Source organism: Carlito syrichta, unplaced genomic scaffold (genome assembly GCF_000164805.1).
Source record: "Carlito syrichta isolate Samal-C Ts95f unplaced genomic scaffold, Tarsius_syrichta-2.0.1 Scaffold303073, whole genome shotgun sequence".
NCBI lineage: Eukaryota > Metazoa > Chordata > Mammalia > Primates > Tarsiidae > Carlito > Carlito syrichta.
The window spans coordinates 320,876-335,326 of record NW_007247169.1 but is presented as its reverse complement, the minus strand read 5'-3'; the positions used below and the strand labels follow the sequence as shown (position 1 = coordinate 335,326).

General features: G+C 43.3%; 1 protein-coding gene across 2 annotated transcripts in view; it reads right to left on the bottom strand.

Annotated features, from left to right (window-relative positions):
• Window positions 1-5,345: 5,345 nt before the first annotated feature.
• Window positions 5,346-14,451, bottom strand: part of LOC103259965 (butyrophilin subfamily 2 member A1-like) — a 12,472-nt gene continuing 3,366 nt past the window's right edge. For both annotated transcript variants that reach the window (XM_008057615.2, XM_021712106.1), the window contains 5 exons: window positions 11,662-11,943; window positions 9,753-9,974; window positions 9,310-9,330; window positions 9,189-9,215; window positions 5,346-7,126 (listed from right to left, as the gene is read on the bottom strand). In XM_008057615.2, the coding sequence (XP_008055806.1) occupies window positions 6,534-7,126; window positions 9,189-9,215; window positions 9,310-9,330; window positions 9,753-9,974; window positions 11,662-11,943 (1,145 nt within the window). In that variant the 3' untranslated portion in view covers window positions 5,346-6,533. The remainder of the gene's footprint in view (window positions 7,127-9,188; window positions 9,216-9,309; window positions 9,331-9,752; window positions 9,975-11,661; window positions 11,944-14,451) is intronic.

Sequence of the window (14,451 nt, the reverse complement as noted above, 5' to 3'; positions counted from 1 at the left end):
TCTCAGCTTTTCAGCCCCTCTTCTTCCAGGCCCCATTTCTAATAAAATTTCCCCACAGAACAAAGGTAATCAATAGTTCTCCACTGTTAAAATAAAAACTTTAGACAAATTAAATTTAGCAGAGTTTAACTGAGCAAAGGATCTCAGGCAGCCATCAGAGCCATGAGAGGCTCAGAGAACTTTGGTCCACAACCTAAGTGAGGTACTGAAACCCTTACTTGGTTACAGCTCTGAGTTTGCCTTATTGGAACATAGTCAACTGCCTGTAGTTGACTAAAGTTCAGCTACTGTGATTGGCTGAGACTATTTGCCTATTTGTTACAAAAGTATACTCTTTTATTAGGCTTTCAGTTAATTTACATACTCTACTAAGTTAAGTTGTAGTTCACTACTTGAGGACTCAGTCTGAGCCATCCCCAGTTTAGTTTAATTTAATACCTTTTCCATCATAGTTAAGATTCTCTAATCATAAATAAATAAACAAATAAATAAATAAACAAAAAGTTATGTTGTACGCTGTCTCTGAGAAATGGTAATGGAATACTCTTTGGAAGAATTAGTTTTGTGATTGGCTCAGAGGTTGTGTTTCTAATCAGTTGCTAGGTATAAGACACTGGGGAAGGTTAGAATGAAAACTGAAATTACGTTGAATTGTACACACTGAAGACAAATTCCAGCCTTACCTCCCACAGTGTTTGTGTCTGTGTTTACCTATTTAAATCATTAATGTGTGTATCTGCGTATAATTAGTGTTTCTACAGTTACCAGATTTTGTCTTTTATACCATAATATAAATATCAGTGGAATTGGGTAGAAAAATAAAAATATTTTAATATGTGAAGAGATAAAGAAATGTATTAATTAAAATAATATGTGACAATTTGCTGACATCTCCTTGCATATAATGGGTACATGGAGGATGTTGTAACCTTTTCACACAAAGCCAAACGCAAGTATGAACAGAATGGAAACCAGACCCATTTGACCTAGTTCAGTACCTCCAAAATTCAGGTCTCAGATCCATTACCAAATTAAATATTTTTCTGGTTTTCAGAGGCAGTGCTGCTAGTGACTGCTTGGCAAGTTTTACCCTTTTCGGGAAATTCTTAGTGTGGGTGTTTCTGAGCATCTTCATTCTCTCTCAGTTTTCGTTTGTGCTACATTACATCTTCATGTGCTTTCATTGTATTTGTTTCTCACTCTGCCAGTGGAGTATGTTCTGAGGTTAACCTTTGGGTAGACTGCGAGGGTGTCTTTGTAAGGTTCCTTGTGGCAAACCTAGGCCCTACCACTTTCAACTCAATTTGGGTCACAAAGCAAAACAAAGGACTACACTTTATTTGTGCCATAAAACAGACCCCTAAAGTAATTAAAGCTCCTAGTGAGGCAAACACAACTCACATAGCTTAGATAGAGACAGATGAGTTTTTTGCAGACAGGCCTAATTTAGATAATTAGAAAACCAGGTGGTCAGGCATCTGGGCACCTTCTTATTGAAACATAATTCTCTTGAACAATACCTGCACTGATCAGGCCCACCAGACCCAAACTTGGAATGTGGGGTGGCTGGTACAGTCAGTTACAAGGGCCACAAACAAGGCAATAGGGAGTTACCAGAGGCACTAAGGCATGGTGCTCTAAGAGAAAAACCTAACTAAACAGCAACTTTTCCCATTATCTCTAAAATTCCTCATGATGCAAGTAAGCTTAGGAGTTAAATGATAAAAATTGAAACCTATGATTAATAGCTTATAGCCCGCCATGTATCCCATGTAGGTCACAAATCTTACTTAGAAAATAGGTTGCTTAATAATCACTTGAGAATATACATAAAGCTCTCTGCTAACAGCAACACAGTGTATCCTTTCCCTTTAAGGCATCCGTGTCCTCTCTTGAACTAAGTTTGAGCCAATGGCTTGAGAGTAGAAGTTGTAGAAAGATCCTTTAAGAGGAAGCTAAAACAGCTGGAAAATCCTTAGATTTTCCCTTCTTTCTCTGTCGTCTTGTCTAGAATGTGGACTTTTGAGCTGGAGGTGCAGCAGCCTTCTTTTGACCTTGAGGCAACCCTGAAGGTACAAGCCACATGTGGGGACAGAAGAGAATGAAGACAGAAGTAGGCTGTCACCTACTTCTGACACTTTGAGCTGACACCTTGAGCTCCCAGGTCAGCCCTTGACAGTCATCATTCGAATTCACTGACATGAAGGGAAAATGGATCCCTGTTATGCCAAAGCCAGTGGTATTCAGGACTCTATTATCAATAGCAAAAGGCAATTCTTTCCTCTACCCCAACAATTTATCATGAAACTTTTCAAACATATAGCAAGCTAAGTATGTAATTTCTATTGTCAGCCCTGACTTCTCACTTGGACTCTTGGAATACACCTGCCTACTCTACATCTCCACTTGACTCTCTAGTAGGCTCTTCAAACTTAACATATTCATAAATGAATTTCTGGTTCTGCACTATCCCTATCTTGCTTCTTGTCTATCAGTTTCCCCATTTCAGAAATTGACTTCATCTTTCCAGTTTCTTAGAACTAAAACCTAGTGGTTAACCTTGACCCACTCTTTTATTCATACCTAGCATTTAAGTTCACCTGCAAAGCCTTTTTACTCTACCTTTAAAATAAGTGCAGTGTCAGACCACTTATCACTTCTACAGACTGGTTCTGGCACAAATCTTCCTAATCTCACACATGAATCACAGCAATAGCTCCCAACTGGTCTTCAGCTTTCCATCTTCCTTTTCACCCAGCCAAGTCTCAGTCTAGCATCTGAAACAACTTTTTAAAATATAGGTCAGATCCAGTTCCTCTTCTGTTCGAAGCCTCTATTGGCTCCCCTCTCAGAGGTAAAGCAAAGGTCAGCATGATGACTTTCTTCTTCTTCTTCTTATTTTTTTAGTTGGAGTCTCACTCTGTTACCCAGACTGGAGTGCAGTGGCATGCTCATGGCCACCACAGCCTTGACCTGCTGGATTTAGGTGATCTTTCCGCCTCAGCCTTCCAAGTAGCCGGAACTATAGATATGCGTCACCACGCTTGGCTAAGTTTTTGATTTATTGTAGAGATGAGGTCTCGCCAAGTTGCCCAGGCTGGTCTCGAACCCATGGGCTCAGGCAATCCTCTCACCTCGGCCTCCCAAAGTGCTGGGATAATAGGCATGAGCCACTGTGCCCAGACTAACATGATGAATTTCAAAGTCATATGTGATCTGACGCTCAAACTCCTATGGCATTTTCCCCTTCCATTCTTCCTGGTCACCCTTGCTTCAACCACACCAGCTTTATTGCTGGTCTTCACACACACACACTGCACATGCTTCTTCCTCAGGGCTTTAGTACTGCTGTTCTCTCTACTCAGAATGCTTGTCCTCCAGGTATTCCTGAGGCGTGTGTCCCTGCTCATCATTACCCTATTTTTTTTATTAGAAAGGAAAAGTAAATAAGACGGCATTTAAATTGCAACTTCTGATACTCTTACTCTGATTTATCTCCTGAGTACTTATCACTATGCAACACACCATATATTAATACTTATTTTGAGCCGGGCTTGGTGGCTCAGCCTGTAAAACCCGTACCTTGGGAGGCTGAGGTGAGTGAATTGCCTGAGCCTGAAGGTTTGAGACCTGCCCGGGCAACTTGGTGGGACCTCATCTCTACAACAAATCAAAAAATTAGCCGGGTGTGGTAGCGCGTGCCTGTAGTTCCGGCTACTTGGAAGGCTGAGGCGGAAGGATCGGCGGAGCCCAGCAGGTCGAGGTTGCGGTAGCCAGGAGCTGCCACTGCACTCTAATCTGGGCGACAGAGTGAGACTCCAACTCAAAAAAAACAAAAACAAAAACAACTTAATTTGTTTTCTGTCTGTCTCTTACAACCAAAAGGTAGGTTCTTTGGGGAAGGGAACGCTCTGTTTTCTTCACTTCTCTGCCCCCAGTACTAAGAACACTGACTGGGACATAGTACGCATGGATCCTTGTTGAATAAATGAATGAACAAATGAACTGAAGACAGAAGGCCATAGGAAACTGGAGAAAGGGATTCCAGATACAGGTGGGAGATTAGTCTGAGGCAAGAGAAAGGACACCTGTTTGTTGAAATCATCTTACTGGACCCTAGTGTGCTAGTGCTGTGATCTTAGACTTCCTATCCTACAGAATTGCAGTAAATAAATTTCTGGTGTTTATAAACCACCCAGTCTTGGTGGCATTTTTTGTCATAGATGCCCAAATAGACAAAGACATACACATAAACAGAAACCACCCTGCCTTCCATCTTAACAAATCATATATTTAAATACATTCCTGATTCTTTTCATAATGTATCTATTTGTAATAGCAGTAATCATATTTTGGACTTTCTCATAATTTTTTTCAGTTCAGTTTTACACTTGGATTACTGAATTGTCTAAAATCCAAAACACTATCATTTAAAGTTAGCATTTTAGATGTCTGCTTATATTAGTTAGGGTTCCCCTAAACAGACCAACAGGAGATATAGATATAGATTATAGATATAGATATATGAGGGTTGGGCATAGTGGCTCATGCCTGTAAGCCCAGCAATTTGGGAGGACAAGGTGGTGGGACCATTTGATCCAGAAGCAAGACCCTGTCTCTACAGAAAAAAAAAAAAATTAACTGGGCATGGTGGCACCTGCTTATAGGCTTAGGATTGCTTAAGTCCATGAAATCAAGGTTACAGTGAGCTACAATCAGGTCCCTGCATTCCAGCCTGGGCAATGGAGTGAAACTTTGTCTTGGGGGGGGACAGTTATAGATATATGAGAGGGCATTTATTAGGGCAATTGGCTCAAGATTATGGAGACAGGGAAGTTCAGTGACAGGCCTCTGCCTCTGAAGACCAAAAGCCTTAAAACCAGAGAAGCTGGCATATAACTCTCAGTTCAAGACCAAAGGCCCAGGGGGACTGCTGGTGTTAAGACCTGAAGCCCAGAGAACCTGGAGTTCTGGTGTACAAGGGCAGGGGAAAAGTGTCCTAAACTGAGAGAAAGAGAGAGAGAGAGAATATTTGCCTTTCCTCTGCTTTGTGTTCCACTGGATCCCAGCAGGTTGGATGGTCCCCACACACACTGAGGGCGATCTTCCCTACTCAGTCCACTGACTCATACACCAATTTCCTCCGGAAACACCCTTGCAGATACACCCAGAAACAATGCTCTACCAGTTGTTTAGGTATTTCTTGATGAAGTCAGGTTGATATCTAAAATTAATCATCATACCAAGTCACTTCCAGGATCCTCTTTCTTAGTTCTCAAGTATGGTCTGGGGATTCCTGGGGATCTGCAAGGTTAATAATGCATTCATGATAATAATAATAATAATGAGATGAAGATATTGTTTATTTTTTTCAATCTCATTCTCTCACTAGGATAAAGTTTTCTTGAGCCTATATGACCTATGATATCCCAACAGATTTAATACAAAAGCAGATATGAGAATCCAGTCATATTATTTCAAAATAGACATTAGTTTGGAAAAAATGGAACAATGCCACACTTCTCAATATATTTATTCTGCTTTGGACACAATAGTCATTTTAAAAAATGCAATTTCTATTAGCCTATAATTGGTTTATTAAGGTTATTTTAATATAAATTAATACATACATTTAAAAACTTCTCAGTTTCAATCTCAAATGTAATAAATAAGATCAAATGTTAACTTAAATGAAAAAAAGCTCTTTGGAGTACTCAGTAATTTATGTCTAAAGGTATCTTGTGACAAGGAACCTTGAAACCACTGCTGCCCACACTGAACCTGAAACCTCAGGTAGACTTGGCTCATTACTCATCTGCTCAGCCAGGACCTTTATCCTTAAGTCATACTCAGTGACCGAGGACAGCCCTGATATACTGCAGGGACACTTGCACCAAACCAGATCCACATGTGTCCTTGTCCTTCATTTTTCTTCCTTCTAGGTCTAGGCCTATGGTTGTGTGGTCTGGAAATCTTGGGGGTTGGTGGTAAATGTGCCACCATTTTCTGGGACCCTTTAGCTGTCATGGTGGGGCTTAACCACACTCACAAGTTTGGCCCCCTCTGCTATCTGGTCCCACCTCTTCCATCCATGACCTCCAGTTGTGGCTCCCTCTCCCATCAGAAAGTTCTGTGGTCCCCTCCCTCCTGTTACATCCTGGTGCACCTGTTGGTCTCATCTCAAGTCTATAGCATCTGGTGCCAACTGGAGTATTGAACTCAATGTAGTCTCCCTGATGTTAATTAAATAGTATGCTTGCTGCCTGTTCTCACAATTTCTTCATGACTGGGAGTTGTGTAACACCACTAGTTCTCAAAGATTGGATCTTGCCCCAAATTTATAAGCAAAGAAGCTACTAAAGCTACAGTCTAGTGAAGGTAAGAACTGGGACTGAGATCTGAAGAGGGTGTGAAAGAGGAAGCTAGAAGATGTTCTCTTAAGTGACCAGAGAAGGGCCGGTTTTCCACCAAGGTGCACTGTGTCGTGGTGGTTGAGATAACCAGGGCTTGTCTACATGGCTGTGAGACCAGTCCTATGAGTGGTGGTGGGTCCCTGCTTTGTGAAGTGTCAGGCCCTCCTCAGGTACTGTGACTCCATTGGCTCCTGTGAGGGCTGGGCAGATGAACAGTGGGCTGTCGTCAGACCCCAGCCTGAAGAAGGGTCTCAGAGGCCCAGAAAAGGCTGAACGGGGACATGTGTAGATGTGTGATCTGTCCCTCATGTTGTAGAAGGAGACATCTCCAGCTTCATAGTCCAGGAAGACACCCACTCGGCAAAGGGGCTCTGTCAGAAGGAGAGTCCTTTCAGGGGAAGACAGGGCCCAGTATTGGTTTTCAGACATCTCCAGAGTCCAGAAGCCATTCTGAGGAACCAGCAGGCCTTCTCCTTTCCTTTCAACATTGTCTCTGCAAATCCCCACAGTCCACACCATCATGTTTTCGACTTCCACCTCCCAGTAATGCTTCCCCGAAGTGAAGCTTTCTCGGCCCAAGACACAAGGCCGACAGTCAAATCTCTCAGGGTTGTCAGGCACACTCTGCTGGGAGGAGCCCCAACTCACACTTCTCCGGTCCTCTGACAGGAAGAGGTTGGGATGAGCAGTATCTGGGTCCAGGACCACATCAGCTGCAGGGGAAATTCAGGTTTAGGTCTGAGGTCTCCAAAACCCTGGAGACTGTGTGATTCCTGGTCCCCAGAGAGGTCTCAGAGAGCTGGTGGGGCATCCCCATGTGGTGGTCTTTTCCATGAAAGCCCCTTGATCCCAGGCAACTCACACACTGAGAATTACTGAGGCTGTACTTCTGTCTCTCCAGTGACAGGAGCAGTGCCCTCAGACTGAGAAAAAGCGGGGTTCTAAGAAATCCAGAAAGTTTGGCAAATGAGCCAAAATTAATAGTTCCCACTTTTTCTCAGCATTCTAAGATTAGCCTCCTTTTCTAGTCACAACTATCATCTCTGGGACTCCAGGTAGTTGGAAACTTTCCAATTTGGCTTAAACCAGCAAAGAGGCTTTATCTCCTGTTGCCTACCCACCCAATGACTTCCTCAAGAGATCAGTTAGGTGAGTGTCTTACTACATAGTATCCTGGATGGTAAAGGGTCTCTCAATTGGTCCCCTGAATTCCTTTAACAATGGATATATTGTGGCCAGGCCCGGTGGCTCAGTCTGTAATCTCACCACTCTAGGAGGCCTAAGAGAGTGGATTGCCTGAGCCCGCGGGATTGAGGCCAGACCAGGCAACTTGGTGAGACCTCGATTCTACAACAAATCAAAAAAATGAGCCGGGCATGGTAGCGTGCACCTGTAGTTCTAGCTACTTGGAAGGCTAAGGTGGAAGGATAGCCAGAGCCCAGCGGGTCAACACTGGTTAGGCGGTGAATGTGCCACTGCACTCCAGCCTGGGCAACTGAGTGAGACTCCAACTCAAAAAAAAAGGAAAGGAAGAAAAAAAAAACAACTGATATAAATGACTGACAAGGGCACCTTTCAAAAAGTAAAGAAGGAAGAAAAATGTTTCCCCAAGTCAACCTGCTGCTTGAGAGATGTGTGTGGGCAAAGACAAGGAGGAAATATTTCCGTCCAATTTTGCTTCAACAACATGTGTCTGACATCTACAGCTATTACCTCTCTGGGTATAAGAAATGCTCCAGACCCTAGATATTCTGCAGACATCTCACATCTGCATTTATTATTACTTATTCAGTATACCTTTCTATTGTGTTTAAATGATGTCTGGCTGAGTGTGGTTGCTCATGCCTGTAATCCCAGCACTCTGGGAGTTTGAAGCAGGGACTTGGAGACCAGTCTGGGCAACATAGCAAGACCTTGTCTCTACAAACAAATCCAAAAAAATTAACTGGGCATAGTGGTGTATGCCTGTAGTTCCAGTTACTTAGGAGGCTGAGACAGATCCCTGAGTCCAGGAGGTGGAGGCTGTGATGAGCTGTGATCCTGTCACTGAACACCAGGCTAAGTGACAAAGTAAGACCCTGACTCCTTTCCTCAAGTTGTTCTGTCTGATTTTAACAACTTGTGATTATGTGTCAAGTTGATAGTGACCATTTTGAAATTCACCTACAGAGAAAAGGTCCATGTTCCATTAAATCTGGTAAAGCTAATTTCTTTGGTGCTTCAGGCAGAATATGACTAATCATAAAATGTGAAATGTTCATTGGGAATAGGCAGGTGAATTTTGTGCTTTCCTGCTCGCTCGACCCCTGTCCCTTGGCAGGTTATACCCAGAGTATCAGTGTTCTCTTAATATCAGAAAGGCATTTCTGGACAGCTCTTTGTACACTCTTACATCAGGCTAACTGGGAAAACTTATTATCCTTTCCCCCAAGTGAGTCTTTAATTGTGCACAGTCTACACAATTCACAGGTTATAAACAGCTTACAAACTGATCCAAGATCCAAGAGCAACACCTACTGAAAAGTAATTCTTGTGGAGGTCTGCTATGTACTACTATGTATGGTAGAGCTCTGGTAATCACGGATTAAATTTTTCTAAAAGAGAAGGGGACATCAACTTTAGAAATGATTAGGAGCTGGGATTCCCTGACACTACAGTATCATGGTGTATCATTGGTGGGACACTGCCAGTGAACTAATTCCAGCCCCCCGATGTCCTTGCCCAGCCTTGGGCCTGGCTAGTGAGAAGAAAGTTCAGGCTGTCAGCGTCACTCACCTGCATGTAAGAGTGTCCTTCTCCATCCTGCAAGAAACAGATAGGTGAATGTCATGAGATAATGGACAGCTGAGCAGAACACAAACAGTGCATGGAGTAATTCAGGAGAGGGTAAACTTACGCAATTCTTCCTGAAGTTGCTCTGAAAAAGAAACAGAAACAAAATAATGTCTTCAGTAGAAGAACTAAGAGAAGGTGTGTGTGTGTGTTATAAAATGCAGGACCCGTCCCTTCTATGAACATCAACATCCTTCTTTCCCATGCCTAGGGAAGTGTCAGAAACAAGAAATGGTATATGATCTGGTATGTGGCTGGGCAATATCAATACATCTCTAGGCCTGCTTTTGTGTAACAATTTAGAGCTGCATGTAGCCCAGGTGAATGAGTGCAACATTTGTAGAATGGAAGAAAAGATGCTTGGAGAGATTAATTCCTAGGATATGAGTGCCTCAAGCCCTTGCTGCTGCTGCTGTTGCTATGTGTTTCCTCTCTCTCTTCCCCAGGCTGCTGCCTGTCAGAGCTGTGTTCTTTTTGTGGCAGTGAATTGTTCTCCTACTCTTTTACCTTTTATTTGAAGTTCTTTCTCTTTTTCCACACGTTCTTTCTCCAGGTCCTTTAGTGCAATGTCTTTCCTTTCCTGTTCAAACTCCTTTTCTCCTGACAGAATCTTTTTTTCCTTTTGAAGTTTCTTGATCCAATAGACGCTCACAAATATGATAATGATGAGAATAGCCAGGATGAATGACAGTATTATTATGCAGGGAGAAATACTGGGCATAAAAGATTCTGAAAAAGCATCCAAAAAGTCCACTTATTTAGAAACAGAAAATCCAAGTGAGACTTCCCCTTGGAACTCATCTGATGAGCTCCTGCAGGTACTTGCCTTATCAACTTCTCTCTCAGAAACCCCAGATGAAGAAAGCAATGGTGACTCAGCGCTGGCTGACCCCTCAGTAACTGCCACAGCTGGGGCCCAGGAGGTAGAAGAGCAGAAACACCTGCAGTCCCCATGGAAAAGATCAGGATAAGTAGAGCCAACCAGCCATGCTGAATCAGCCACCAGCCTGGTTCAAGCCACCGCTATTCTCCACTGGAATATTGCAAAGCCCTCCACCTTATTCTGCCCTTATCTTCTGCGATTTATTCTCAGTAGAGCAGCCCAAGTGAGATCGTGTGACTTATTTGCTAAAAACCGTTAGTGCTTCCCATATGTCTCAGACAAAAAGCCAGTCTGTTGTGGCCTAAGCTGCTGCATATAATGTGGTCTCTGTGAATTGATCTCCTCTCACTCTGGGCACTCACTCCATTCCTGACACATCATCATCACCTCTTAGGATTCCTTGAAACTGCCAGGCACACTTCTTCCTCAGGCCTTTTGCATATGCTACTCCTTTTACCCGGGTTGCTCAGTCCGCAAGCATCAGCTTGGCTCTTTGCCTTGATTGCTCAATTCCCAACTTTTTTTTTTGAGTTGGAGTCTCACTCTGTTGCCTAGGCTGGAGTGCAGTGACACGTCCATGGCCACTGCAGCCTCGACCTGCTGGGCTCAAGTGATCCTTCCACCTCAACCTTCCAAGTGGCTGGAACTACAGGCACGCACCACCACACCCGGCTAATTTTTTGATTTATTGTAGAGATGAGGTCTTGTCAAGTTGCCCAGGCTGGTCTCGAACCCGTGGGCTCAGGCAATCCTCTCACCTCAGCCTCCCAAAGTGCTGGGATTATAGGTGTGAGCCACTGCACCCAGCTGCTCAATTCCCATCTTTACAATGAAGTCAACCCTCACCATCCTGTTAATAGTCACAGTGCCTCATGTCCTGGCTCTCCCTATTCCCTCCTTGCTTAATTTTTCCTACAGATGTTCATTACCATCTGATATCATATGCAATTAATTAATTATTCAATCATTTGTTTAAGTTGATTATTTCATTTATTGCTCTCCCTCTCTAGAATGTGAAATCCATGAAGGTAGAGATCTTCATACGTTTATTCAATGATTTACCTTCAGTTCTAAAACAGTGTCTTGAACATAGGAAATGGTTGCTGAATGAATTATGAAAGTGTGTAGATAGGAAGGTTCCCCAGATCTGTCCCTTGGAAAATCCCATGGGCAGGAAAGGAGGGCTTCAGCAGACAGGACCACCATGTGTAGATAGTCACCCATCCCTACTACTCTCCATGTTTTGTGATTATTCTTAGTGTTTAAAAATTGCTGCAACACAAGAACCTTATCAGGAAAAAGAAAAAAGATCCAATTTACCTGCAGAGAAGAGGCTACTACTCATGTATTTTGAGACCCTTTGATTTTCCCCTTGTGACACGAATTAGAGGCCTCAGTTTAGCAGTAACTTCCAGCTCCTCAGGGCCCAGGACCCTTCAGTGTACACTCCCAACCCTCATCCTTCTCTCAGTTCCATCTGTGTGCTGAGGATCCCATTTCTACACAATGGTCTCCAGAGGGCAGAGAACAAACCTGGAATGAAAATCACAGTTTCCTTCTCCTGGCCAAGCAGTGTATTGTTGACAGAGCAGGACATGTTTCTCAGGAACTTGTCTCTAATGATCACAGCCGTGGTAACCAGGAAGAGGCCGTCTGTGGCAGCAGTGTTAACCTCCTCCAGGGCTGGCACAGCCTTACCATAGGAGGTTTTCCATGTCGCCAGAGGCTTTGGGTACCAACCTCCAGATGTGCACTCCAGTCGGATGCCCCCGTCCTCATAGCCCTTCATTTCAAGGAGGGGCTTAGAGCCCAGGCCTGGGGAAAGAATGCAGGGCTCAGCTATAAATGCAGTGGTATCTCAGCCTCTACTGCACTTCTTCTGGGAAGGGAGGAAGGAAGGAAGGAAGGAAGGAAGGAAGGAAGGAAGGAAGGAAGGAAGGAAGGAAGGAAGGAAGGAAAAGAGGCAGCGAAGGAACACTGAAACAGGTAGAAGGGGAGGAAGAATGATATAAAGGAATAAAAAATCTTGATATAAGAGAACACCAGGAGACCAATATACCAAATAAATGGTGGGATCTCTAAGATAAAAGGATCACATTGCACACCCTAATGATCTTTCCCCATCAAGGGGAATGGTTAAAAGGACTCAGCCACAAGCAGCCAGCAACCATTGCCTTGCTAGACTCTGGTGTGACCATGTGCTCTTTGAGCTATGACTGTCACCACGCTTCCTGACTTTGGCCCCCTCCCCCACCTTGGGGAGGTGAATCTTCTCTCTCCCTTCTCTTTCTCTCTCTAATTTACTTTTAAATAAACTTGTCTTTCTTTGCCTCTTGGTGTGTTGCAATTCTTTGCATTACTTGGATCTCTGGGTTACTGGTGCACACCTCTGGCACGCCGGCTCTGGTGGTGTTACACCCCTGTGTCTCCATCTATCCACCGTCACCCTATTCGTGCTCTAACAAAACCCATACGTCTTATCACAGCAGCAAGCATCTATCAGTCTGCTATAAATACTTATTGTTAGATTTATTCTGCCAAAGAGTAAGTTTCTCCCTTTCATTGAGTGTGTCCAGTCCAATTTGAAATAGGCATGTTGAGGATTTCACTGTCTAGTCTTAGGGATACCTTCTCAATAGACCTTGGTTTTCTGAAGCTCTAAAATAATATAACAAGAACAGAAACCTGCTAGGCTGACAGAATCCTAAGAAACTTTTTGACCTGAAGACACTGTCCTTTTTGTACAGGGCTTCACATCACCACAGCTATCTACTACCCATTAAAGGTGATAGTTTTGGGGAAAATACACAGAACTAGCCAACAAGGCCAATTCTTATCTAAATTCACAGATGTTTACCTCCATCCAAGTAAATGTAAGTAAATGTAGGTGATTTACTTACATTTCATTAAGAACATTACAAAGATCTGTATGCTCCTGAGATCCTTAAGATAACATTATCACCTCTTAATCGTCAGAAAGTCATCACCACAAATTCCAAGAATCTAGATTCACCCTTACTATATTCTATCTTTAAAAGAATCTCCAGTCGGGCTCGGTGGCTCAGCCTGAAATTCCGCGCTGTGGGAGGCTGAGGTGAGTAGATTGCCTGAGCCTGTGGGTTCAAGACCCACCTGGGCAACTTGGCGAGACTTCATCTCTACAATAAATTAAAAAAATTAGCGTCCACCTGTAATTCTGGCTACTTGGAAGGCTGAGGCGGAAGGATTGGCAGAGCCCAGCGGTCGAGGCTGCAGTGGCCGGTAGTGGTCACTGCACTCCAGTCTGGGTGACAGAGTGAGACTCCAACTCAAAAAAAGAATCTCCAATAAAATCTCCAGGTATGAGAGAGCTGCAAAAGCATGGTCCTGGAAGACCCTTTCGCCATGTCTGATCATGCAAACTTTTTTGAGTAAATCCTTCAGATTATGAAGCTGACAAGCTACCTACGGCACTAATGAGGCACCTTAAGTAATTCCTTTGAAAAGTCTACTCAACAAATTACACCAAAACAGGAAATTAAAGCAGTCACTTAGGTCTAGTGCTTTTTTCTCACTTTAATTATTGTCAAGAGAAAAAACAAAATAACACTAGAGGTACATTTAAAGGCTCATCATAGAAAGCTTGGAGTAGAATAAGAATTCAAATAATGTAGTAAACTAGAAAACAAAGTTCTACAAAATACTCCATGGAGTTCAATATGAGCAAGCATGAGACATAGACTTAAAGATAGAAATCAGCCAGTTAACCAACCTAACAAACAAAAAAAAACAACCAACCAACAAAAAGTCCTATAGCAGCCAGTGCAGAATAGAGAAGGCCAGGAGAAACAACAGTGGGTTTATGCCACATACAAACCATACTCTTCAACCACATCATGCTGCTGTGAACAGTCAGGACACTGGGTGAGGAACCCTCTTTCCATAATATTCTGTTTTAATCAGACACAATGTGTCCACTATGAGTCATAAATATGAGATCTCCTATCTGTTATGATTTGAGGCCCCCTTGGAAGGCAGTGGTCTTCCCAGTCCTCACCTCCACAAGTCTGATGAACTGAAATGCCACCACTGATCCTTCTGCAACTTAAAAGCTTTTCACATCTTCAAATGCTTCTTTTAATGCATAATACACTGACCCCAGAAGTGAGGTCATTCCCTTAGAGTCATTTGTATATTTGTGTGTGTGTGTGTGTGTGTGTGTGTGTGTGTGTGTGTTGGAGTCTCACTCTGTCGCCCAGGCTGGAGTGCAATGACACACTCACAGCCACCACAGCCCTGACCTGCTGGACTCAGGTGATCCTTCCACCTCAGCCTTCCAAGTAG